We start from the raw sequence: 25,777 nt of genomic DNA, 5'->3' as shown, positions 1-25,777 counted from the left end.
TTGACTACTGAAAAAGATGCATGAGAGGTGGGAGAAGAGGGCGAAGAAGTGAACAAGAAAAGACAGAGAGGTGGTTTTGCTTTGAAGGAACCCTGCCTCATCCTCCAAACAAAGTCCTGTTGAGATAGCAATCACACAGAGTATACAACAGACACACGCTTGGATAGGGAAGGTTTGTCTCTCTGCTCTCGTTTAGACTGATTTGATTTAGCTCCACAGGATCTAATTAAGCTCAGACCGAAACCTCTTTGGAGTTTCAGCAGTCATATTGTGAATGTCAGGCTTTGAGAAATGGCCACGAGCAATCAAACCTGTGTATGTGTGTTTTTATGAACACACATATGCAGCGATATAATAATAGCTGTCGATGGATATATAGCAATAAAAGCTGACAATTGTTATGCATGAGGGATCGTATAAATTTTAATGACAACAAATGCAATGCAGTGTAGTAAAAATAACAACCGAAACAGTAACAATAATGACTCCAGCAAGTTAACTTGCACAAAAAAATTGAAAAGTGGTGTAAAAAAAAAAATCACAGCCCGAGGTTCATCCCATGGTGATTGTCACAGTGCCTCCCTTTCCCTCTAATTAGCTGTATGCTTTGCTTGAATTCAGTGTATAATCCCCTGGATGAAGTGCAGTCAGCATCTTTCCTTTTCCTAAAAGCACGAGAGGTGCAGTATCATCAACTCCATCTTCGCTCCAACACTGCCTCTGGATGATTTAATAAGGTTAAAAGACTAGTCAGCAATTACCCCCTGCTCAGTGGAGGAAAACTCTGAAACACAATTGCATTACAGCTGTAGATAAATGCCAGACACCACATCCACAAAGAAAGTGGCTATCTCCACCTTTTTACAATCCGGGCACAAATAAGCTTTTTTAGTTAGAAAAGTACTGACGAGTTATTTCACTTTTGATTCTCTGCATTTGTGTCTCTACAATACAGAATCACAGTGGTCAGGGTGAGACAGTCCAGAGAGTGTCATAGAGTGGCATTTATTGCTTCTGCTGTGGGGAAACAGGTAAGCAGAGCACACCATCTACAAAGTAGTCCCCTTTGACACCAGCACTCCACAAATCAGGGCTGAAGGGCAGGCCAGAGTGGGGGCACTGACACAGAGGTCCTTTAGAGTTCCAGCATGCCCCAGGAATGTGGTAGAGCAAAGGCAGCTGCCGGCAGGACAACCAGACATCTGGGATTTGTCTGGCACCATGTCTGATTTTATTGTCCTAACCATAAGACAACTCAAAGGAAGAAACACGTCTGGCCAGTGCCTGTCCCGGTACACAAACTTGCTTCCCAGTGATGAAAGTTTCTAACTGGGTTAGCCGCTCTACAGCGAGAAACTTGAAAACTGCTCGTGGGGGGTATGAGCTCCAGTGAAATTAGTCCTCCTTGTTGCACTTATTAGATAATACTTCCTGTATTAGTGGGGCAGCCGTGATAGCAGGCAGATTTACAGCTCTCTGTGGCAGGCAGCTCACTTTAACATGAGCTGTGTTAACTCTGGTCATTAAACAGAGGATGTCATCACTCCACGCCACCGCTGCATGTTAGATGTCACACACATCCTCCACAGGGCAGCCTCTGTCCACTTCCATCCACAACATCCTCTAAATCTGTCATTGCCACCTGGGCATTTGACCACACCACCCTGCCGCAGCTTTGTACATACATGTGGAGAGAGATACGCAGGTGTTTGTGTGCATGATTAAGCCTTACACGCACCCACCCACCCATTGCATGTGTGGACAGATGTGTGGGACAGTGGCCGGTCCATCCACACGGGGTGAGGTAGAGGCGTGACGCTCATTACAGACCCAACTCTGTACACAGGCCAGATAAGCAGAACAGGACAAGATAAGGACGCGTAGCTGGCTACAGCAAAGTGCAGCCAGATATTCTGATGGCACCGGCAGATGAAACATCCACTCTTACGCTAAGCATTTACTCTGTTGTTCACCAGGGAAAGTATTATTTTAATAGTGCTGCTGCATTTTAATCCTTGCAGGGTAAGCAACTAGAAAGTTGCTGAATCAGCAGGCTTTGCTCTGAATATTTTACTGTAATAAAAGCATGAAGAAAAACAGGAAATTTTCATGTAAGTGTACAAAATTAAGTATTTTGAATATGATGTCGACATTACAAAGGAACATTGCAAAGTTTATGAAGGGTCTTTAGATCAGATGAGTATCAACTTCATGCTTAAGGCTCCCTCCAAAGTTGTGTCTAAGCATTGCATGCAATGTTTTTTTAATCACTTTAAATTTTATCTTCAAGCATGATTTACTTCAAGAATTGTGCAATTTAATTTTGCATTTAATAACACTTGCATTTTAAAAATGTACTTAAAATAGGTCAAATATAAAGGCAATTCTTGCTAATATAATTATTCCCATGATATTTGATCAAATAAGTACAAAATGTATCACATTTTCCCCAAACAAACAAGGATATGAAAATCGTATTGTTTATCATTTCAATATTTTTTTGTAACATATTTTAATAAAATGCACTCTTAGTTGAGTTTGTATATTATGGTCCACCTCATGTTATTGTGGATATTATATGATCAAAATGGATTTCTTTAAAGCCTAAAAATGTGTTGAAACACATTGATAGTAATCATTTCTCTAACTGCATAAAAGACCGTGGAGGATTTGCTTGGGTCGACTTGCAAAATGACCCGTGCCAGCACTCGCTATTATACTACATTAGTCATCGACTCCTGGGACCATGGAGACCTTATGGTTATTCTTCTTTAAGTGGCGTATCATCTAATTCAAAACATTACATAAATGTGTGTATCTGGCCGGCAGTGCACATACATTATGTTTGCATATCTGTGTACCGCTTGTGAAGTTTATATGTATATAAGTATATATGTGAAAGTGTGCGCTGATTTGGGTTTCTATATTGTGGGGGCGGATCCATGTGTGCCACACTGTACTCTAAACCAATATTCAATCACTATGTGTAAAGGTCATAATTCAGCAACTTCATAGCGTTGCAAATACTGTTTACTGTATCCAAGTGGTGCCGTTAGACATCATGTCTGTTGAAATTTAGCTGCCCCCTCTCATCCAGCACGCTGCAACTCCCATCATCAACAGTACAATCATTCTCAGTGATAGCAAAGCACAGGGGAGAGAAGAGGAGCTGGCCCTCCAAGATGGATGTGTGTTATTGTTTGTGGGATGACAGTGTGTTTCAATCAGGTCCTCTGAGCTCTAATCCCAGGTAGAGCTCTTAAAGTTGCTGAGTCAGTTACTGCTTCATCGATCCATCACAGTGGGTTAGTAGTGGGCAGGTGTACTCCCCAGCTCCCAGGAGACTGAGGAAACACCTGCCCTGCACTGCTCGGGACTTCATCATCCCACCATTCCTTTGTCTCGTTCTGCAGGGAGCTCAACGTCGGGCCACAGAAAACTGTGAAAGCAGCACTTTTGTGGTCGTTTGTTGCCCGTACACAAGAATTAGGGGAAGAGAGATATGCTTTTCCCTCGCCTCCTGCACCTGTCCCCTCCTTTATTTCTCACCCAGGGAAAAGGGGCATGCACTAAATGGACCGCACACAACTGCCTTGGAGCTGCACAGATCACAGCAAGCTTATACCATTTAAACTGTGAGAAGTCACGCAGGGTAGCGCCGAACGACACACTGCCCACATCTTCATTTTATTATACAGTCCCTGAGTTATCAAAATGAATACTCTTTTTCAGTAGCTATAAAGGACAATGAATTTGGAAGTGCATTAAGAGAAAGCATAGTGGTTATTATTACATCTGAGAGAAGTGCGCCAGCGAGGGGTGAGAGTCTATGTTTCTCCTGCTGCAGGCAGTCAATTAGTGCCAGAGGGAAACACAGCACTCCTCTGTTGCTCTCTGCTAAGGAGCTGTAAATAAAGGTTTTTATTGCACCGCACTATCTGCGCCTCTTCTCTGGACATCAATAGGCCAATGCAATGGACTGTTTCCTAGTATAATCACTTTGTGACTTGTTTTTTCACTAAAAGGAATAGGGTTGAACAACTCAAAAACTCTCACATTCTTGGATCAATCTATATTTTCTGTCCTGACCTTCACAGAAATACCTTGAATCCTATCAGTCCATTCTTCATTTAAACAGGATTGGCAAAGGCAACAGTCTTGCACAATTTATTGCTCCCACAGAGCATTTGGAGAAAACCCACAATTTAAAAAGCCTTTGTTAGGCCTGTCTGACAGTATCAATGCAGACTGTAATGGTCCCAAGGTATCAAACTAGAGAAGTCAGTAAATATGAAATAGCAAAGTTAGTGTACTGCTCATGCTCATAGCAACATGAAAATGCATTTTAACCCTTAAATGGTTCAAGCAAAACTTAACTAGGGTGAGATTCAGCCTTGATACTTGCAGAAAATGCTTTTTAGTGATAGTTGTAAAAACCCTAAACCCCAAAAAATCAAGATGATGTGTGTAACACAAAACAGTAGAGAAATCACATGACTTCATGACTCATGCTATTTTTTATACCAAGACATCACTGCGTATGTTTTCATTCCTGTTTTTGCATGTACATATCTCACAGAGTATAGAAGCCAAAGAATTAATGTGTACGACTCTAAATAACAAACCTATCAATTGTAACCATTTATCATTTTCACTCTTGACAAGTGTTGCAGAATTCATATCTAGCAAAATACTCCACTGGCTACTCATGTTTTTCCATAAACAGTATTCTCTAATTCCCATGTCAATTACTGTAATAAATGATCTATTAACAGATTTTGTTTTTATGAACTGCAGAGAAGAACTGAAGAGTTAAAAACGGATCAATAAATACTCTCTGAATATTAAATCATATCTTAATGCTCATAGAATATTGGCTGTGGGTCTATCTCCATATTATTTGTTCAGAAGGCAGATTTATGCCTTGTGTTGGATCGAAGTGAGCAAAGTGTCTTCTTTCATCTTCGACAGCAGGGGCAGATACATATCAGTGACAGAAAGAACTAAAATCCAAGGCCACTAGTCACCAACTTTACCTCCTGTAAATTGAATGCTGATTCTATTTATATTTGGTTTGATTTACACCCAGTTTCCTCCATGCAAGTGAACAGGAAACAGATGCTAGGAATTGTTCTGTCCCTGAATTCCTTAGAGAGAGATTCTAGTCAACACCAACGTGTGAGATTTGCTTTGTACTTGCATGCGAAAAGGTAGTAGACGGTGACTAAATTGACTCCCTGGTTTCCCTGCTCTGAATGTCCATTTCCTCACAGTTTCCACTTGCGTATGTCCGTCTGCCCAAACCCAGGTTATGGCAGGCGGGCTTCCCTAATGGAGTCATGGAGCCAAGTCTACGATTTCTCAGGACAAGGTCAACCGTAACGCCTCAGGCACCAACAGCAGTGGGAGGTAGCATTTGTGGAGAACATTAGAGTTCATAACAAAATTTCAGTGATAAATGATAAGGCGAGGCAAACCCATATGACTTCCGTGGCTAAGAAAAAATGAAGCAAATCCAATTGCAATATATTATCCCCTGTAAATCTGCTAAAAGATAGTGAGCGGTGCTCTAAATGAATCATTTTGCCACAGTCTCCCTAAAGTATGCTTTCGCTGTGCAACAGCTAATAGGTGAATAATAAAAATGTGTTCTCCATAATTACATTAATTATGCAAACAAATAGAAACACACAGCAATAATTAAGGCGTTAAGATTATTGCGGATGATCAAGCACCCAGACATGTGACACAAGGGGAAAATAGTAATTTAGTATCGAGGAATATTGTTTGACATTTACAAGGTGATATGATTTGAAAAATAAAAGGCTCTTCTTTTCATGGACCATGGCGCCATCTAAAGGACACTGAAAAAAAACTAACCAGACTCAACATGGCCATCATTTGAGAGGTTATATTCTAGTTGGTGGGACTATTTGCGCTGAGAAAATTCAGTTGAGCAAATGTGGTGTCATTATAGCCTAGTAAAAAGTAACTCATTTTTCTCAGGCTTTGGGTGTTTGTGTGCATGTGCGCGTGTGTGATGCATTGTGTGAAGCATTATGATATGGTGCCACCTACTGTTAGATCCCTTGCCATATGATTGAAATAAAAGCACAATCCGTGCGTATATCCTGTTGATAAGATCAAATTAAAGTGAGACAAAGGTCAGCTGTACAGTGTAATATTACACGCCGCAAGAGAGGTTTTGTGTACGATGTGTGCTCCCATATTCTGTACCACCAGATGAGAACAAAGGGCAAAAGGTTACAGTCATGTCATCCCTCACCTCACATATGATTTGCAACCGCTGGCCCCTCCCTCACTCAAGATTTATTGTACATTAAATTTCTGCTGACGTTGTTCTGCTCGGCCGCTCCTTAGATATATGGCAAACCATAATTTGGAGGTGTAAAAATGGGTATAAAACCTGTATTAATTATTTCATTGTGGTTCTACAGTAAGTGCTGTCTTTTAGCCCAGACGAGGATGTCATCCCCCTCTATTTCAGCAGATCATTATATCACTCATTTGTCAGAGGCTAAATTACAGTCAAGGCCAGTGCTGTACTGTTGTATGGTAAATCAGGGAAAACCAAGACTTTTTTATTGGTGTCATTAACTAATACTTTTATTCATTTTTTACTTTATTTGATGTAAATTAGCTGATAATTGCATTTAAATCTCTTTTTTCTAGCAGTGGACTGACAGCCTGGCCTATTGCTGCATTAAAGACCCCAAACTACAGTGATAAAACAAAAGCTGCAGGTTTTCGCTGGCTTGTTTCTTGAAATGGCATGAAAACAAAAAGCAGCCACAGTAAGCACAGAGACTGGAAGTGCCCATGACGGATAGCAGTGTGTGGGACTTGTGATATATCTTTGTGTCGCGGGGCAGTTAGGTACAAAGACTGAGGGGTGTGATCAACAACCAAACAAACACACTGTCCTGAAGCGAGGGCGAGGAAGTGTACACAGAGCATCCATCACACCACATCTGTGAGCGGCCGATACTGTTCTGTTTAGTCTCACTAACCCACTACACTCAGATCATGCCCCGCTGCCCTTGCAGGTCTCACATGTAGTTATAAAATTTTGGCATAATTTATCAGCCTTGCAGCAATAGTTGCTTGTACAGCATCTCCAGCAAAGACATAATTAAGCTGAACAAGTAACACAAAAAGCAACAGTTTCTCTAAGTACCAAGTTACATTCTAAATACTTTAAGTGGTGAAAGCCACATATCAACTGCGTGCATGCTATTAAGATGTTCTAAATAACACAAGAACTACTGAACTTCTCATTTACAACCATGCATTTCTTCCCCAGTCAGTAACTCTTAAAAATGACACGTAAACACGTCATGATTCTTCTCATTCTGTAAATCCTTGCTCCTGCTGAGACTTTAAATGCTCTTGTGAGCAGGAGCCAGATCAGTAGCTTGCAATTAAGAAGCAATGGCACACTTGACATGGATTACTCAAAAGCCGTTTTTTATTTGAAAGGGGTAAACACTGTATACCTAAATAGAGTTGAACCTTTCACTGATATCAGTTACTAACACTAGCTTGCAAAAAGGCTGTTGTAAAATGGATCTCTTATCACTGAGACTGAAACATTTATGTCTCAGTGATAAGAGAATGTTGCCATTTTATTGTTGCATAGGTCAAGCGAATTTTATCTACTGAATAAGCTCATCATATTCTGTATTATTAAGCACTGATTACAGTAGAAGTGTAATATGGTAGTAGGTTAAAGTACAAATATGGCAAAAATGTACTCTTGCATATAAACTCAGTATGTATTACTTTTCACAGTAGGTATATTTAAGGGACTAACATGAGTTTAACAAATTCTCTGCTATTTATACCAATCCCTAACCATACTGTGGAAATATACTATACAGTGATAGATTTAATAAAATAGAAATTTGATTTAAGGACTATCAGTCTATGAATGCAACAAGTACAGATAAGTAAAGACAGATTCAGGTGTGCTGTTGTTGTTTTTCCTGTAGTGCAGAATGATTTCTTCTCATGTGTGTTGCATCGTGCTTCTTGTTTGTTCCAATACAAACAGGAAAAATTTATTTAAAAAATAAAAGCATGGCATTTGGACAGTGTTAAAGACCATCTGCTCTACTTCAAAGGTGGTGGACGGGGCAGGATTCACACTCATCTTGCTAAACAGGCATCTGCTGCAACCAGAAAATGTATTGACCTTTATTGTGAGCAGCACCATTACCACGCTGAAATAGTCCAACGGGGCCCAGTTACCAAAGCAGAAGATGATTGTTATATGTTCACACACAGCAAGACCTTTGCAATAGAGGTTCCAGCATAGACAACCGTTATTTATGTAGTTCCAAAAAAAGCAGGACCACTCTCACTAACGTCTGATTTTTTTTTTTCCATAATTTATTGTAGACTGATTTTCCACCATAGAAAAAGATCTGTGTTGTAATGCACAAAATAACTGATCAAGTGTCTGAAAGCATACATAGGCTGCAGCAGGACAGAAGAAGCCAAACATGGACTGGCTCTTGAATTTGAACTATGGACCGCTCATAAAAACTCATCATTAATAGTGTCAGTAAAACATTACCCTTTTTTATTGGGGCTGTATTTTCCTCACATACTACAGTAAAGTTAATGACAGACATTGTCTAAACCATAAAACCGTCATATATTTGGAGATGCTGGTCAGCTTCACCAAGGCTTAGTAGCATCTGGCTCATAGATCATGCCTGTCCAATCAAGTGTTCTCGTAACACAGAGGAAACTTGAACTGAAAAGATGGCTTTATGTCTCATTTCCACACTTTCAACTGAACATAATTGTTATTAACTATTTTCATGCAGACATTTCTAAAACTTCTTTAAAGGTGTACTTTAAAAAAAAAAAGAAAATAGAAAGTTGTAAACATTCTGCCATTAAAATACTAAAATATCTGATAAAAACAACTTTGTAGGGTTTTAAGTTTGTTGTGTTTACTGGTCGGGGTGGGGGGAGGAGGGGCTGAGTGCTAAGCTAGAGTAAAAAGCGCTATATAAGAAGTAGCCCAATCACACTTTGGTCCTCTTACTGAAATTACTTTGCTTGTTTTACTGTATGTGATAATAATCTGAATTCTAATCCTTTTATGTTTTTATGTATTTATTTATTTTGCTGCAAATGCAACACAAAATTTGGAAGATGCCTGTTTTTAGGGTTTGGCTTGCATTGGAGTTATTTCTTTTTTTTTACTGACATTGAAGCAACGATTTACAGCCTAGATTGCATCAGCAGTTATTTCACTGAAATGAATCAAAGGCAGGTTTGTGTGAAAAGAAATGTACCTGGGAGTCCAGTAGACACTGGTCAGAGATATGTCGGTTATAAATGCTGCTTGTGCTGCAGACTAACATCAGCAGCACAAACATGAAGCATTGACTATGGAGGGCTTGATGGATGGAAGGGTTGATGGTTGGTACTCCAAGTCAACCAGCAGATGGCGCAAAGTAACATTGATTTGTTGCAGGAAACGAGGCGAGCAGTAAAAGACAGAGTGTACTAAGATAACTTTAATCAGAATTAATATTATACAAGAAGCTTTATATGGCAGTCTGTGCTCATGAGTCATGGAGGCTATAGAGTGCTGTGTTTTAAATTTTGACCACTGTAGTTCACGATTGTCTTACGACTAGCATCAGCAGCCACGCCGATTGGGTCACGTGATCCGCTCAGATCTGCGTCCGTGGACATCTGCAAAATGGAGGTGAGGTTCTGGCAAATGTTGCAAATTAATTACGGTTGTGTGAGACATGCATGGAGACAGTGGCTATTCTGTAACACTTACGCGACAGTGCTCAGAGGGCGTATTGTGTTGCATCATAACATGTGGCTGCTCTGTTACTGTAAAGCTGGTCGTTTTAGCTAAGACTGTAGCTAAGCTAATGGTGGTCCAACAAGACTAAACATTCAGCTCTCCGGCTATGGAGCTGGAGAGCAGTATATTGTGTTGGGGTTGGCGCTTTCCCAAATAAATAAATAAACAATCTCGCTGGAGTTTATAAACCAAAGGTAGTTATTAGAGCAAGTGCGTTTTGCTTGTTTATGTGTATATTGTTAGTGTTGCTAAAGTACCTGCGTCTGTCTTGAAGCGAGCTAATGCTAGCTGCTAAAGCTAATGCAGCTCAGGCTAACCCAGACTGTACTATGGACACGGACACGTTAGATGGTATATGCAGCATGTCACGTAATATAATTCCGTGTGTTTTTGTTTTTTAAGTGTTGTGGGGTTGTTTTTTTAACTGAGTGTGTCGCCTAAGAGTTAATGTCACAGTCTGGTATTAAGGGCTGACACTACAGCTGAACAGCCTAATTTCATAACTGATAAATATTCAAATATTGTTTTCTCTTTGTTTTTGTTTTTATCTTTTCTATAAATGATATTTTTAGTCTCACTGTGGAGGTAAATTTGTATATATTTGTGTATATTTTCCACCACAACCGATTTGTTAGTCTGTAGGTGTTGGTTTAAAACACGAATTACATTTTATTAACAAGAACAATAATTGATGTCTGAAGAAACCTTCAGTAAAACACTTTAATTAATGCTGAAGTTGAAATTTCAGGCTCAGAGTACGAAGAAACCACCTGTTGTGAAAAGCTGCCATATAAAAATATTGATTGCAGAATCCCATACATTTCATCTGGCCATTTATGCTTAACTCATTCACTGCCATTGACGTCTATAGCCGTCAATTGCAGTGAATGAGTCAATGGGTTTAACTCATTCACTGCCAATGGCTGGCAGTGAATGAGTTAAGATAATAAAAATAACCATAGGAAATTTCCTTAATCCGTTACATACATCAATATAGTTTTTTATGTATCTCTGTTTTACTGAATTGTTATATTTGATGTCTTTTTTAATAAATGTGTATGTTTTTTCTAAGACACAACGTTGTTTAAACAAAGACGGACATTTTGCTGATTTAAAAAAGAAAGAAAGAGAAAGTGTCTGAAACACAATTCTTGTGTGTAATGTCTTACTTTAGGGTTATTAGTACAGCGTAGTAACAACTTCTTACGTGTAGGGTCATTTCACAGTTAGTTTTGTGATGCATCTTTAACCAGGTGGTGTGTTTGCTTTTTTTTTTTTATAGGACCGTGGCGCTAAAGAGCCTGAGCAGCTCAGAAAGCTGTTCATTGGAGGTCTGAGCTTTGAAACTACGGAGGAGAGTTTACGGGCCCATTTTGAACAATGGGGTACCCTTACAGATTGTGTGGTTTGTATTTTTCTCATGGGCTAGTTTTAAAATGATTTCAAATACAGGTGACAACGTGTAAATGTAATAGCACACCACTTGAACTGTACCTGTTAAACCTGTTTTGTCCCTAGGTAATGAGAGATCCTAACAGCAAACGATCAAGAGGGTTTGGCTTTGTAACATACTCGTCTGTAAGGGAAGTCGATGATGCCATGAAAGCAAGACCTCATAAAGTAGATGGCCGAGTTGTAGAGCCCAAGAGGGCTGTGTCCCGAGAGGTAAAATAAAGGAAGAAATTAATAAATCCCAGACCAGAGCACAGTTACTATAGATATGTTATTGTTTGGTGTGTACTTACTAATGCACTCCACTTTAGGACTCCAATAAACCAGGCGCCCATCTGACAGTGAAGAAGATCTTTGTTGGTGGCATCAAGGAAGATACTGAGGAGTACCACATTCGCGAGTATTTTGAGAAATATGGAAAGATCGAATGCATTGACATCATGGAGGAACGCTCCACAGGGAAGAAGAGAGGATTCTGCTTTGTCACTTTTGATGACCATGATACTGTAGACAAAATTGTTGGTATGGGCTCATTCAGATTTCAGAGTTAGCCAAACTGTTAGTAAACAGAAAGCAGTGAATAAACATGTAATGTTTTTCCTATTTTCCTTGAAGCCCAGAAATTCCACACAATCAACTTCCACAATTGTGAAGTCAGGAAAGCTCTGTCAAAACAGGAAATGAGTGCTATGTCCAATAACAGGGGTAAGCATGCAATCAAAGAAAGATTAAAATTAGACTTACTGATTTGGCATGTACAGTATGCAGTTCATGTCATAAAAATCTTTAAAATTATACCTTTCTTTAAATAGGCAGGAGCGGGGGATCGGGAAATTTCATGGGCAGAGGTGGTAATTTTGGAGGCGGCGGCAACTTTGGCAGAGGTGGGTAGTTTGCATGTCAAGTCAAAGCACTTCTGGCCTTAAGCACATTAATTTGAAGTTTAAATTTGGGATGGAAGCACAGAAATAACATCAAAACTTCACAGTACTTGCAAATATTGCATATACGTGTGTTCTATGTGTCAGTACGAGTGTCTTTGTGTGGATGTCTATATCAAAGTGTACTGTGTATTTATGAATTGATCAATATAAAAGACCATTTGCTCTCAAATTCTGGTGCCTATGCTAATATAAACCTACCATCAGTAGTCTTCAGTAGATTACCGTACTGCATGTAAAAAGACAGTTTCAAATTAATGTTTGCTATGTGAGCAGAAGTAATATAATTTCTTTTAATTAAGGCATTCGGTTTTAGATAATAGGAGTCTAAAACTATGTTTAGAATCAGAATCGCGTTTATTGGCCAAGTATATGCATTGTGTCTAGCATTGTGACAGTTCAACTGTTTGGGAGTGTTACACCCCGGCCTAGGCAACCGGGGTGCAACGTAGAAAAATAAAAATAAGGCAAAAACACACGAGAAAAAACTAATACGGGCTTCCACAAAAATAATCCCAAGACGAGATTTAAAGCAAGATACGACATTTATTTACATCACCAAACACAAGACGTCAAACTATTTACAACGGGGGGAAGATCGCGACCATGACACACTGAAACACAGGGTTTAAATACCTAGAGGGAGCAATCAGGAAAATGGACAACAAGAGGGAAACACAGCTGGGGCAACTCAGAACTGACGAGACAGGGAAACGTAAACTGAAAAGACTAAGATAACACAGACTTTCAAAGTAAAACAGGAAACACATGACAGTCACGCAAAAACAAAACACTGACATACAAGTTCGTAACAGGGAGGGAGATGGCAAGGGGAAAAAACAGTTTCTGTGTCGGGTGGTCCTGGTCTGCAGGCTTCTATACATTTGGCAGCAGGTCAGGGTCGGTGTCCAGGGTGTGAGGGGTCTGTGATGTTGATTGGGATCATTATAATATGTGATTCTTCTTGGTAATCTCTTTATCTTGTTTTTTAGGTGGCTATGGTGGAGGACGGGGTGGATATGGGGATGATTTTGACAATGGTGAGCCGTTTTTCAAAGGTTTTGCCTTTTAATGAGTTTAAACTATAGCAGGTGCACTGATTTAGGGGTCAAAAGTCACTAAGGTGGTTATTTTAATGGGTTTAAAAGTCATGCTTACACAACTGGTGTGTCTGTAGAATACTCTTTGCAGTAGTCCCATGTTATAACAGTTTGTCTGTGTTATAGAAAAAAAATCATTTATTTTTAATTTTTATTTTGTTTCTTAATTAAATAATAGGTCCAGGAGGAAATTATGATGGCGGACCAGGTTATGGAGGTGGCCGAGGGGGCTACGGAGGTGGAGGTCCTGGGTATGGCAACCAGGGTGGAGGATTTGGTGGCAACTGTGACGGAGGCTATGGAGGTAATGGTGGAGGTAAAAGTTTTATTTCCTACAGAATTTTGATTGAATTGCCCGCGGGATGTGAATAGCGAAGGTGTGTGCGAGATAGTTGAAACCAAAGCTTTCCTTAAAATTGACCTGCATCTTCAGGATATGGAGGTGGTGGAAATTACAATGACTTTGGAAACTATGGTGGTCAGCAGTCAAACTATGGGCCCATGAAGGGAAACAGCTTTGGAGGCAGGAACTCAGGTGGACCCTATGGCGGTAAGTTTCACCCTGCAGTTTCTCGTAGTACCTTCAGACTTCAAGTCTGAGTAACAGCATCGTAATTTTGCGACTGCAGGTGGATACGGCTCCGGTGGTGGCAGCGGCGGCTACGGCTCTCGGCGATATTAATTATTTAATGTTGTGGTAAGTTGCATTCAGCTTCACACCGCCCTCGTAGCACAGTACAGAGTGAGCCCATAAAAAGTGCAGAATAACTATTTGTTCTATCCTGTATCCATTCAACAGGCTTCAGTTCTTAGCAGCAGAGGCGAGGAGGTGAGCAAAGGAATTGTCAGGAAAGCTGCAGGTTACTTTGAGGCAGTCATCTGAAAGCATTAGAGGAACACACAAGTCAGAAATTACTGCAGCTAAATCGGAGAAGTTTATGGAAGAAGGACTGTATACAAGACATGAGTGCAGATGATACTCTACCCTAATTGTGATAGATGTTTCCCTACTGAGCAATTTTTCCTTCTGTGCGTCTGAAGTGTGTGTGTGTATTGTGCCTGTGGTATCAGGGATAAAGAGTAAAGTGTTTTGGGGTTGCTATGTTTTTTTTGTTTTTTTTAATCTGAAGTCAGTTCTAAATATCTTTATTTTTCTTTTTTATATGGGTAAGTTTTCTGCTGGCCAATTAACCTTTGTCTTTTAACCTGGTTTTTGTCACATAGAATAATAATTTTAGGTCCTTAGATAAGATAGCTTTATACATTCATTCTAAAGTTATTATGATTTCACAATTGCAAGTGTCAAGTGTATTTTTTGATTTTGTATGTAAAGCTCAGTGTGTAAATCCCTCGTAGTACCAGTGTCAACAATTACAAGCAGTCTGGAGTAGAATTAAGGGAATCCCTCACTCTTCTTGTTCCCAGCAAACCGAATTATAGATTGTTCAAATATTTTGATTAGTTGAAAAAGACCGAATAAAATTGTGTAGTAAAGTAACATGAGGTTCAGTGCATCTTTGGTTCAGAAAAAGATGAAATGAGTTATTAATATATCTGTTGCTTGCTTATTGTGACTGAAGTGTAGCAAATCAGCTGGTCCACAACTTTCCCATCTGGTGGAGTATTATTTAGGAGCTCTGTGACGTGAAAATAGTGTATGCGTGTTGCATTCATGTACTTGTACCAGGGTCAATATAAAGGGAGTTTTGGGTAGTCCTAGTGAAGGGCCCAGACACCACTTACGCAAGTAGGATAACAGCTACAAGCACCAGCATTTTGGGCTTCAGCGTCACTAGTGTGGAAGATTTGCAGATGACTGTCAGACAGGACGTCTTCAGCCCCAGCACAGTGGACCAGTCAGCAGTTTGAGAGAGAAGGGAGAAGGCAGCATCGAGCACAACGCCCATGGAGGAAGCTTGCAGTGTCGTGCCTGATAGTGAGCATCTATCTTTTTTTCAAGACTAGCTAAACTCTCCAGCAGCCCGTGCTAGTGAAGAAAGACTAGGACACACTGGAGGTCCTGTTGAGTCAGAGATACCGCAGTTTTACCCGCAAATACTAGAACTCAGACATTAAGAAGAAAAGGGAATGAGTATTTCACAAAGCTGACTTGAGAAGATGGAACAGGTAAGAGTAACCATTTTGCTTGATTTACAGATGTGGAAAGAGGAATTCTCTTCTTGCTGAAAATCTGTAAAGACCTGATAACATGGAAGGTTCTGGATGGGTAAGACTTTTTTTTTTTTTTTTTTTTAAATATTGTCCAAGCCTGCTCATATTTCAATCTAATGCTGATTACACAAGGTGCAAAACACAGGGTGTTTTAAGATAAACAAAGCAGGTTGACCTTCAGTATTTGTCTACTTTGAGCAGAATCAGCATGTGCCCTTCACCCCACTGCTCGGTACGCTTTGAAGCCAAATACTCTTTATGCTTATCATCAGTATATTTTAAAGCTCAAATAAAGGTGGTGGTGATTGAACACTTGAAACAGAAAGATTATCATCCATTCCAAGAAAGGAAGTTAAGAAAGTTTTATAAGTAACTACTTTCAGTTGCTCCCCTACTTCAAAGGGTAGGTCTGCATATTTCATTTGACCAAATCCTACACCCAATGCCCTTCTTGGCACAACCCTCCAAGGGATTTGTATCTCCTTCCAGGATCAAACTGAGTAAATGTGTAAACCACTACACAAGGAGCTCCCATTTTTAGTTTTATCATGTATCAAACAATCCTAATCCCAAAAGGTGCAAAGTCAGAAAAATCAAGTTATAATATTACAGTATCAATTCACACAGTATAAACTGTGACTTATTAAATAAGCACTTTAAACTGGAGGCTGAGGCTCTCTAGAAAGCTAACATTTTTAAAAAGAAATGTAACCAATTTTTTAAAAGAATTGTTTAAAAAAAAAACTATCAGCAGGGGTCACAGGCACGTATAGCATTAAATGTGAGTATACTCAAATATTGGTGTAATAGATGAAAGCATAGTATTTTTCCATTACAGGCCATTTACAAAGTGCTTCCATTTGTTTCAGTTCTCAGAGTAGCCAAGTAAGCCAGCAAATTGAGGGACTTTTTGTAAAGTTTCCATAATCATGACAAGTCCTCTTACGGCACATATACCGTGTAGTTTTTAGAAGTGATGAATGATCTTTCATCAAATGCATAAAAATAAACTTGACATTTAATTATTTTTTTAACTTATTTCTGATTTATATGTATTCATGTTTGTGATACTTTGGTCGTGTTGCGACTAGGTGGACAAAGTTTAGGTGTCAAATGTTTTGATTCCACATACTTTATGTCTAGACTGCTCAGTATAAAAAACAAAAACGGTGCCCACTGTTATCCTGTCTCTCCCAGGATATTATCTTTGCAAAGGCATGTAAAATAACCAGCCTCATGTCAGGAGAGACAAAGAGCGAGTCAACGAAGGAAAGAAAAGAAAAACTTATTTGTTAAGGGCACACCAGTGAACCATTTTGTCTGCTAAGCAGAATATGTAACGTTTGACTTATGTGTTTGAATAAAGGGATTTTTCATGATATGAGTGTTTTATTTCTTAAACTGTTTCTTTATTCCTCAGAGTAAATGTTATCAGAGCATTTTATTATTTGATTAACGTGTGTCCTTGGAATTTTTTTTTTAAACTCTACCCTCCAGTTTTGTTTGCCACGTGCAGAAAACAGGCTTGACAACCAAAGGGGAGAGTCTGTGTGTGAAAGTGCATGGCGTGGGGGCACATTGATTGCAACAGGCTTTGCCTTTGAATGCACTTTCCCGTTGCAGTATTGTGGACTTGTCATTCATGTTTAGCGCTGAGCATACTCGACTGTACCTTGACAATTGTGCCCTTTGTACCGCGTCATAAAGAATGCCGTGGGTGTGAGTTATTTTACCAGGAGTTTTAATAGAATAAAAAGATTTGGGTTACTGTACAAACAAGCTCGCTCCTATACAAGTTGAGCAGATTGTGAAAGCATTTCAATCCAGTGACGTCTTTGTGTCTTTACAAAATTCTATTCATTTGCTGCGCTGTAAGCACTTTAGCAAAGCATTCATGTCAGGAACGGTCTTGAACATGAAGTAGGTTATGCAATAGTATCTTAAAACTACATATCCATCTGGCACCAATCTGTTGTGGGCTGTGGCTGCAGCATAGCACGCAATATTGTTTTCAGTCAGCGGGAGGCTAAGTAGCTATATGAATAGTTTATTTCAAAGCACAGAAATCAGAATAAAAAAGGGGAGCAAATCATAAGGATAAAGTTATAAAATAAGTAACTGATTGAAATAGTCATTAGCATACAGAAATATAATATATATACAATATATATGTACAAACACAGTAACTTTTTTTTAATCAATCTCAGTGCTTATATTTACAAACTATTGGTTAAAGAATCTGTGAAGGTGTCGGAGTACAAAAGAAGTAAAATATAAAAAAATAGTAGAACATTCAAGAAAGCAAAAACTATACAATAGTTCTGCTGAGCTATTAACGCTTAAAGCTGAGCAACTACAAAGTTATTGCATAGTATAGTATACTATAATAATGAAGTACCATATTACAAAGGAGATCAGTGTCTGTCGTCACTTTTAAAAGTCTTTTTAATGCGGGGAACGAGAAAGACGCTGCCATCCGTTGACTGCTGAAGGGAGTACTCTGATGGGGAGTAGGAATTTCCCTTCTCATCTCTCAACATGCCAAAGACCTCCAGGTACAAGTTGTTGAGCTGCCACTTCATTTCCTTCAGGTCTGTCATGTTCTTGCTCTTCTCACTCAGCAGGCGCTCTTTTTCTTCCTTCAGCGAGTCCAGCTCACTCTCCAAACCCACTATGTTCTCCATCTTGCGTTTACGGCAGTTCTGGGCTGCCACCTTGTTCTTTCCGCGGCGGCGTATGTCGCGGACCAGGGCCAGCTGGGCCTCGTTCAGTTGGTGTTTTGACATCATCTCATTAAAATCATCAACGGGGAGGTTGATAATCATGTCAACGGTAAAGGGGATTTTTAGCGCCTTGGCTCTCTGTTCGTCTCTGGAGAGACGCACATTAGAGCGTTTCTTCGCTTTATCTTTGGTGAAGGGGGCGTTCTTGTGGCTGCTCTCTTCTCCTGGGTCCACCTTATGTTTGGGATTCTTCTCGTGCTCGTTTGGTTGCTGAGATGGTATAGATACGGAAATTGCTGCGTGTGCGTCATCTGGTTGGAAATTTAATGAAAACATCTCAGAGTAGTCAGATTCTGCGCTGCCAGGGTTCTGGTCCATCTCCTCCATGTCCGAGTCGCTGCATCTAAAGGACTCGCTTCCATATGCAGATTTTGCAGGACTTGCATTTGTAGAGATCCCCGAATCTGAGTCTGGCTGTTCTGTTATTAGATTTTGCTTGCTTCTGTCAAAGGCATCTCCGGGTGAGAGGCTGTACAAATCCATGGGAGTGAAGGGGGCCTCGTTCGGGACATCGGACATGGCAGCACTTTCGTTTCCTTCGAGCTCATGCTGACCACTGCTCTCTTCCAATATAGTGTTCTGATAAAATATGTTACAGAAACTTTCTGCGCCTAAATTGCCATTTAATTGAGAGGTTTTTACTTTTATCGGGCTGAGGCCATCAGCTGGAGCCATGCTGGGAACGGAGCTGTCAAATGTGTTCATAAACTCTGTGGGATCGACATTTAAACTGTTTGCTTTCTCATCTGTCATGGGGTAAAAAGAGTAGTTTGGATTCTGTATTTCAGGGCTGTCTTGAAGGGGATAGGTTGTGGTCTCCAGTGTGTCCTCCATTTGCATGTTGAGGCATTCCTACAAAAAAAAATTACAATTTTAAAATAAATGCACTCATTTTAAGTACGGCTTAAAAAAATCTCAACATTTATGTGGTAGGATATTAAAAAGCCTACAAAAAAAGACTTATCACACATTCAAAACTGAATGACTGTTATTAAGTGGTTTCATTGTTGAAATATTGAAACCTAAGATTAGTATGTTTTATAAGTATAATTTTACTCTATTAAATTCTCCTTCTTAATCTGTTATCATCACTAAACAGGGTTTCAGCTAACAAAGTCTGAACCATTGAGCTGTTCAGTTGTTGCAGCTCCCTGTGCTCCACTGAATGCCGGTAGAGCTGGTTTTAGCACAAGATTGCCTACTGTGATTAACAAAACTATCCAGTTGTTGAAATGTCAGAACTTCCTACTGCTGTAAACAGAATATCTTATCTTCATGAAGCAGCTTTTACAAGTTTGAGCACAATTCCACTCAGCTTTCATGTCTACACTTTTAGTATCATCACCAACTAACTAGATTAGTCCTGCCAATTCTATTTTGTGGTTACAACCGCAGCCCAGTCCACTCAGTCAAAGGTCGAGGCAACTAATGGTGCAATGCTCCACCCACCAGCTAATGCAAATATGAGGTGCCTTGAAACAGAGCTGATAAAGCAGCTAATGAAAATGACTTCACCTTTCTGCTACTAAGCAAAGATTTGAAGACACACCTGATCTGAGCAAGCTATCTTTTGGCTCTGCGCAAAAATGTTAGTGGCTATTAATCACATGAATTATATAACCCCTGAGCAACCATGCTTCTAATGCTGTAAAATGTCTAGATGATGAAATTTAGTCGGAGTGGAATTAGCAGTGTGCACTGGATTCCTAAAGCAAACAACAACTGTTTGTCTTCTAATGTCAAGCTCCTGCCATTTATCCATTTTTTTTCTTTTTGTATTTGTTCCACCACACGAAATGCCATGTCGCTGAGTTCGTAGAATCTCTGTGTCATACCTGCAGCTCGGGGAGGGACAGAATCTCCATCCAGGCCTCCTCCAAATCTGGGGGCATTCCCTGTGGTGCTGGTGGTGGCAGCTGTCCTGGGGAGAGGGTGGCAGGTGATGGAGCTGGTTGTTCGGGGGACATCATCATGTTGCTGCTGATGGCTGCTGAGACAGCAGGTGTGTCCAGACAAACTGAAGTGTTCTAGGAGACAAAACAGATATGACAGTTTTTATACAGCTAAAAACGATGCCCAACAATCACGCGGTTCATTTCTGTTAATTTCTGATCAATGTTCTTACCTCAGTTTCTTCTACAGGAAACGTCTCTGCCAGTAGCTGCAAACATTCATCGAATGACATGGCGTCACTTGTTTCTGTGAAACTGGCATTCTGCAACAGAAGTTAAAATACCTTGTGTTACTTTTTACCATCTAGCATCTACCAGCTTTTTGGCACACCATGTTTTAACAGCAGCACATGATTGTGTATTTATAGCGCTCAGGTCCCTGCAGAGCACTGATGCAAAACTGAAGTCCAACCTGCGCTGCTGCATTTACACAGGATGAGGTGGTAACCTAGCTACAACACAGCCAGAGCCTATAAAATGAGGTGGGAGGGGTGTACCTTTGACATGAGTAATGATGGAGCGTGTATGTACCTGTGTACCTACCTCTAGAGGTGTGACGGCAGGCTGCAGCGGGGCTCGAGGTATGTATTCTCCCGTCTCCTCATCTAGCTGTAGCTGTGCCAGCAGGGCCTTCTCCTGCTCCCGGAGCAAATGCAGCTTCTTCTCCTCCTCCAGCTCCCGCTGCCTCTGGAGCTCATGCTCTTTCTGACGGTGGTTGTAGTCAAACACTTCACGCCTGGCACCAAGATCAATGTCTTGCTTCCACAGTATGTCAATCAGGTCCATGTCCTAGAAAGACAGCCGCAGATCGGTTAACAGAGTTTGCAAGCAGCCATGCTGTCCTGCATAGGAGTGTTCTGAGCATCGCAGCCAAACAGAACGTCCCTGCTGCGAAGCGTGACTGTTGCACCTGCCACACCCTGTCCCTCAGTATCTGATCACCGACAACAACACAGGCACTAATGTCAAGGGACAGAAACTGCATGAATAATGAACGCATTTCTCTCCTTCCTCTGTTGTCACCACACACCAGCAAAAGACACATATCCTCATTTGATACTTTTTCCAGTGAAGGGAAGTAGTCACTGCTTATCCAGTTACGCAGAAGTGTGAATTTGTTTGGCGTATTCAGACTCCCACACAGCCAGGGATCGTTTTTTAGCGAGTACTTAAAGTTCAGATTTAAAGGATGGTTCCAAACTAGTTTAGAAGTTAAATCATATTACACCATTTAGAAAATGTGGCCATAGTATACAGTATTATGGTTGGTGAAGAACATATGAGCGAAGAACATATAAACATATAAACAAAGTAGAATTGGCACTGTAATTCGTCAATTATGATTATGCAGTAAATGTATAATAGTGTTGCATTTACATTTGCCTATTTGGCAACAGCTACATTGATGCCAACCTATAGCTACAGTTCTTTGAAGGTGCTCAGGTTACGGCAAAGGCGTTACGGCAGGTTACGGCAAACCCTTCTGAGACCTTACGCTGTAGCGTAAGGTCTCAGAAGGGTTTGTGTTACAATGTACCTTTGTACCTAATCACACTATGAGGTCATAATGTCATACTGAGTGAAATTAAAATGCTTATTTCCTCAATTTCACCCTCACTAGGTATTTAAGTCAACTATTACAAGTACTACTAAATTATCTTAGCACAATAATAGTCTTGTCCTACATATATTTACACATTAGGCAGAGCATGCGATGACATTTTAGTACCATTTCCTGTAGATTTCCCCTAACTTGCCGATTGTTATTTGCCTTTTTAAACAAGGATGTCTAAAGATAAATTATGCTGGCCCCTTCTCTGGGCTTTTAGCAGAATTTATTTACAGAAGGAAAGTGTTTCACAAGGCCCAAGGATGTTACATAAACCCGCAATACTGGTTTACACAAAAAAAAAAAAAAAATGAGCATGTGACTTGTTTGTGCCTCAGATTTGGGTGTAAACATTACTTATGAGCTTGGGTTTATAATACAAAAAAAGAGAGAGAGCCTAGAGGACACCAAAAGGGAACTCAGGGAGAATAAAGAACAAAGCAGAACAATGTACAATAAGGAGGATGTGGGACTGTTTAGAAAAACCCTGTCAGATAATGTTTTCTTCAATTTTCTTTTTTAATAAAAACAGGATGAGTCACAAGCCTCCGCAAACTAATAATAATGGCATATGAGCACCTATAAATACTTTAAGCCATTGTTGACACCATTTTCCTGACTACAGTTGTGGTGCTGAAGAAAAAAAAAAAAAGAATCCACTAACCCTCTTTGCCTCTGTGTTGCATCAGAGCTATGACCACTGAAGGATTACACATTACTAAGGCTGCTCGCTGGTTGGAAGGTGAGCACACAACTAGACATTATGGTTTGTACAGGAATGAGGAAGTCCCTTAAAATGTCTGTGTGGGATGTCTAAACTCACTTCTTGAGGTTGCTGATGTTTTCTAACAAACAACAATAAAAAGAAGAAAAGGAAGGAAGAAAGAAAGAAAGAAAAAACACTTGTCTGTTGGTCACACCTAATAAGCTCATCAGACAAGTCACGCCAGTCCTTTAGAAAAAACAACCACCGCAAGGCCAAAAAACTGACTGTTGTCAGTCAGTGATTTCAGTGTGGTTGTTAAATTAGCCTGTTGTTATAATGCAGCTTTATAAACAGCACATTCTGTATTAATGGCAACTGGGCTCTGTGAATATGGGTGTGCTTAAGTAATGGTGTCACAATCAACTGCCACAAGACATGGACCGGCACCAGAACAAGGGGGGGGAAAGGCTGAGAAAACTACTTCCTGCACCTTGATGCCACACAAAAACCAGTCAAAAAAGCTTTTACACACAGAGCCTTCAGAATGACAGTTACCAGAGATACATATTAAACTTAACAAGCCTTTAGTGTTGGTTGTTCATTTACTTATCTACAGTTAAACACAAGGCCCCGAAAGAGGCACCCGAACCTGCTGTTGTAACATACCTTTTTTCAACACCATTCAGTGGACATCCAATCTCAACTGTGGATGATGAAACACAGCTGCACAGCCCTTTGGGCCCTCATCAGTCAACTGTACTTCCACTGACCCTCACCTATGACAAGCTTAGCGAAACACTAAAGATGCGAGGCCATGTCACAAGAAAAAATAAACTTCAACCAAGTTCAATATTTTCATTCAGTGTATAAGAACAGGTCTAGTAATATTTGGTCCTTTTTTATTAACTCTGTAAAACACACAGCAAAGACATAAGCAGCAGTAAAAGAAATCATTCATGGTGGTTATAAAAGCTATCAGATATGGGATCACATGCTTTGAGCAGGAGGAGGGCGGGGTGGGCAGGGGGAGATGATGACACAGTTACGACAAATGCTTCAACACAGTCCAGGTTCTGTTTGTCTAACTTGCCAGGATAAAATAACCTGTTATTTTATTCGGACAATCGATCACAACACTAATATCTGAACCTGTTCTGTTAATGGGGATTTTTTCCTGTCCAGGAAAAGCGTCACAAGTGGATGACTTGCAGAACTGAAAGACAGTTAACATGTCTAACTCTAGACAGCCTGTCGGCGTAGTCTACCTCACACTTTTAAAGCTATAACGTCTGTAACACCGGCGTAAATACACTAGTACTGTAATTTAGCTGTAATTTAACTGATAAATAAAAGTTTACATAAAGTCTATCTCTCTAATAGCCCGCATTAAAAAGGAAGTTGACAGTCAATGTCAGATAGTTTGTCTAATCTTTTCTAGAGAGAAATACTCTATTTACCTGTTGACCGGAATGCATCACCTCCATTTCCATCATTATGGAGCTCTGTCGTGAGGTTTTGAGGGAAAAAAAACTCCGTATGATTGAAAAATTTGTGAGTTATTCCTTATATTGGATATAAAAATGGCGAGCGGTCTGGAGGCGATATAGTCCGTCACGGGAGCTGAGCGGCTAGAAGTGCTGCTTCCTCCAAACCTAATGAGCATTACGGAAATGATGGCCCTCCCCACCGGGATCGTCCCCCTCGCAGCGGCCTATGAGGGCTGGAGATAAGGACTGTGTGTGCGTGCGCATGGAGTACATTTAACACAATAGTTGCCACGCAAAAAAATTACACAACATATTTATGTGTAAGTTAAACATTTTATAATACATTAACCATTACGTAATTTGCAACATGTTATATCGTTCGTTTATAGACAGCTTTATGTATGCCAGCTCATAAAAGAAATGTGTACCTTGTATTTTAACTTCGTCACTGATGTGACCAGACTTTGTTTGGTGCATACCTCCCCCTGCTGGTGACCGTGACCAGCGTGGAGCTGGAGACCCTGGGGCCCTGATGTTCCTTGTGCAGCTGGGTAGACCATCACAAAATCATAAAGAGAGAAACAGAACACCCACCTATATGTGGTCCCAATGCAGAATGATTCCTGTTAGTTTATATGTTTTTGTTTGTTTATTGGCTTGTTTGTTTTTGGAGGGGAGGTAGGTGCATAAGAGATACTAGTTCAAATGGGTGGAACTGTTACTAACATCTTTTGGGAGGAGGTTGGGGTGTGGGAGTCAGACTCTGCCATAATTCACTGGGTGCTCTAATTGGAAAATCTTCATCTGTCAAGTAATGAATCATTACAGTGGGTTAACTAAATGTGCTACAAGCTAAATTATTCCCTGTTACACTATTTCTCATAAAATTAAACAAAACTGAAGTAATGATCTAAAACGTGTAAGTGAGGAATCTCAAAGATTTGCAGATCTGTAATTCCTTTCCATTATCAACATATATGTTTGTATTACGTAGTGTAGAAAAAATATATTAAAGTTTTAACCATTATAATGCACAAAAGGCTATTCTTCGAAACTGGTACATATATGAAGGTACTGTAGTGTGTAGGGTGTAGAAAAATTGTTTAGGTTATGTTAATAGTTTTATTGTTTAGGCAAAATTTGCTAAGCTTACCGAAATACTGCACATTTCAGTACATTTTGTAAGTAAATATGCAGTTTTTTACTCCATTTATGGGGCACTTATCATATGGTTAGTAAATGTATAGAATATAGTGCAATAATTTTAATGCATTTTATGCTATTTAATACTTATTCAATAGATAGATAGATAGATAGATAGATAGATAGATAGATAGATAGATAGATAGATAGATAGATAGATAGATAGATAGATAGATAGATACTAGTTAATCAATAGTAGTAATAAAATATTCTAAAGCATAAGGATATTGGATCACTCTAGCTGTGTTTTATAGCTGCTTTTTATTAAGGTACAGTCTAATGATTTCTTTCACCACATGTGCTGTAGATTATTAACATTAATAATTAACATTAATAACAACATCAAACATTGATCCACCTTGACAAACTAGAACATTAAAATGCTATTTTAACAGTAAAGCATATCCATTAACAAGTTAAGAGTATGAAAGAGGACATTCTCCATAAGCACTACTTTTCATTCAGCTAAATGTTATTGGTAATTCCTCGGACCTTTCCAAAAATTGGAAT

The 25,777-nt window shown here is 39.8% G+C and overlaps 2 protein-coding genes across 5 annotated transcripts; one reads left to right on the top strand and one right to left on the bottom strand.

Annotated features, from left to right (window-relative positions):
- Positions 1-9,499: 9,499 nt before the first annotated feature.
- Positions 9,500-16,906, top strand: hnrnpa3 (heterogeneous nuclear ribonucleoprotein A3). Of its 4 annotated transcripts, XR_013902238.1 has the most exons (12): positions 9,500-9,751; positions 11,145-11,267; positions 11,381-11,527; positions 11,626-11,836; positions 11,930-12,019; positions 12,127-12,198; positions 13,248-13,295; positions 13,534-13,671; positions 13,789-13,905; positions 13,985-14,052; positions 15,513-15,582; positions 16,725-16,906. XR_013902238.1 is itself a non-coding variant. In XM_026144511.2 (11 exons), exons 1-10 carry the CDS (start codon positions 9,746-9,748, stop codon positions 14,035-14,037), a joined length of 1,005 nt encoding a protein of 334 aa, XP_026000296.1. In that variant the 5' UTR covers positions 9,500-9,745; the 3' UTR covers positions 14,038-14,052; positions 15,513-15,846. The 4 variants fall into 4 exon arrangements, 3 of the variants coding, with proteins under 3 accessions (XP_026000296.1, XP_080146775.1, XP_080146774.1); XM_026144511.2 differs by lacking the exon at positions 16,725-16,906 and having other exon boundaries at positions 15,513-15,846; XM_080290649.1 differs by lacking the exons at positions 15,513-15,582; positions 16,725-16,906 and adding an exon at positions 14,155-14,853 and having other exon boundaries at positions 13,534-13,659.
- A 652-nt stretch (positions 16,907-17,558) lies between these two features.
- nfe2l2a (nfe2 like bZIP transcription factor 2a) lies at positions 17,559-24,262 on the bottom strand. The gene is made up of 5 exons (XM_026144510.2): positions 24,035-24,262; positions 20,806-21,051; positions 20,436-20,525; positions 20,146-20,337; positions 17,559-19,162 (listed from the first exon to the last, which is right to left on the bottom strand). Exons 1-5 carry the CDS (start codon positions 24,068-24,070, stop codon positions 17,942-17,944), a joined length of 1,785 nt encoding a protein of 594 aa, XP_026000295.1. The 5' UTR covers positions 24,071-24,262; the 3' UTR covers positions 17,559-17,941.
- Positions 24,263-25,777: the final 1,515 nt, after the last annotated feature.

This window comes from Astatotilapia calliptera, chromosome 16 (genome assembly GCF_964374335.1).
Source record: "Astatotilapia calliptera chromosome 16, fAstCal68.1, whole genome shotgun sequence".
In the NCBI taxonomy this organism is placed as follows: domain Eukaryota; kingdom Metazoa; phylum Chordata; class Actinopteri; order Cichliformes; family Cichlidae; genus Astatotilapia; species Astatotilapia calliptera.
This window is presented reverse-complemented; position numbering and strand designations above follow the sequence as displayed.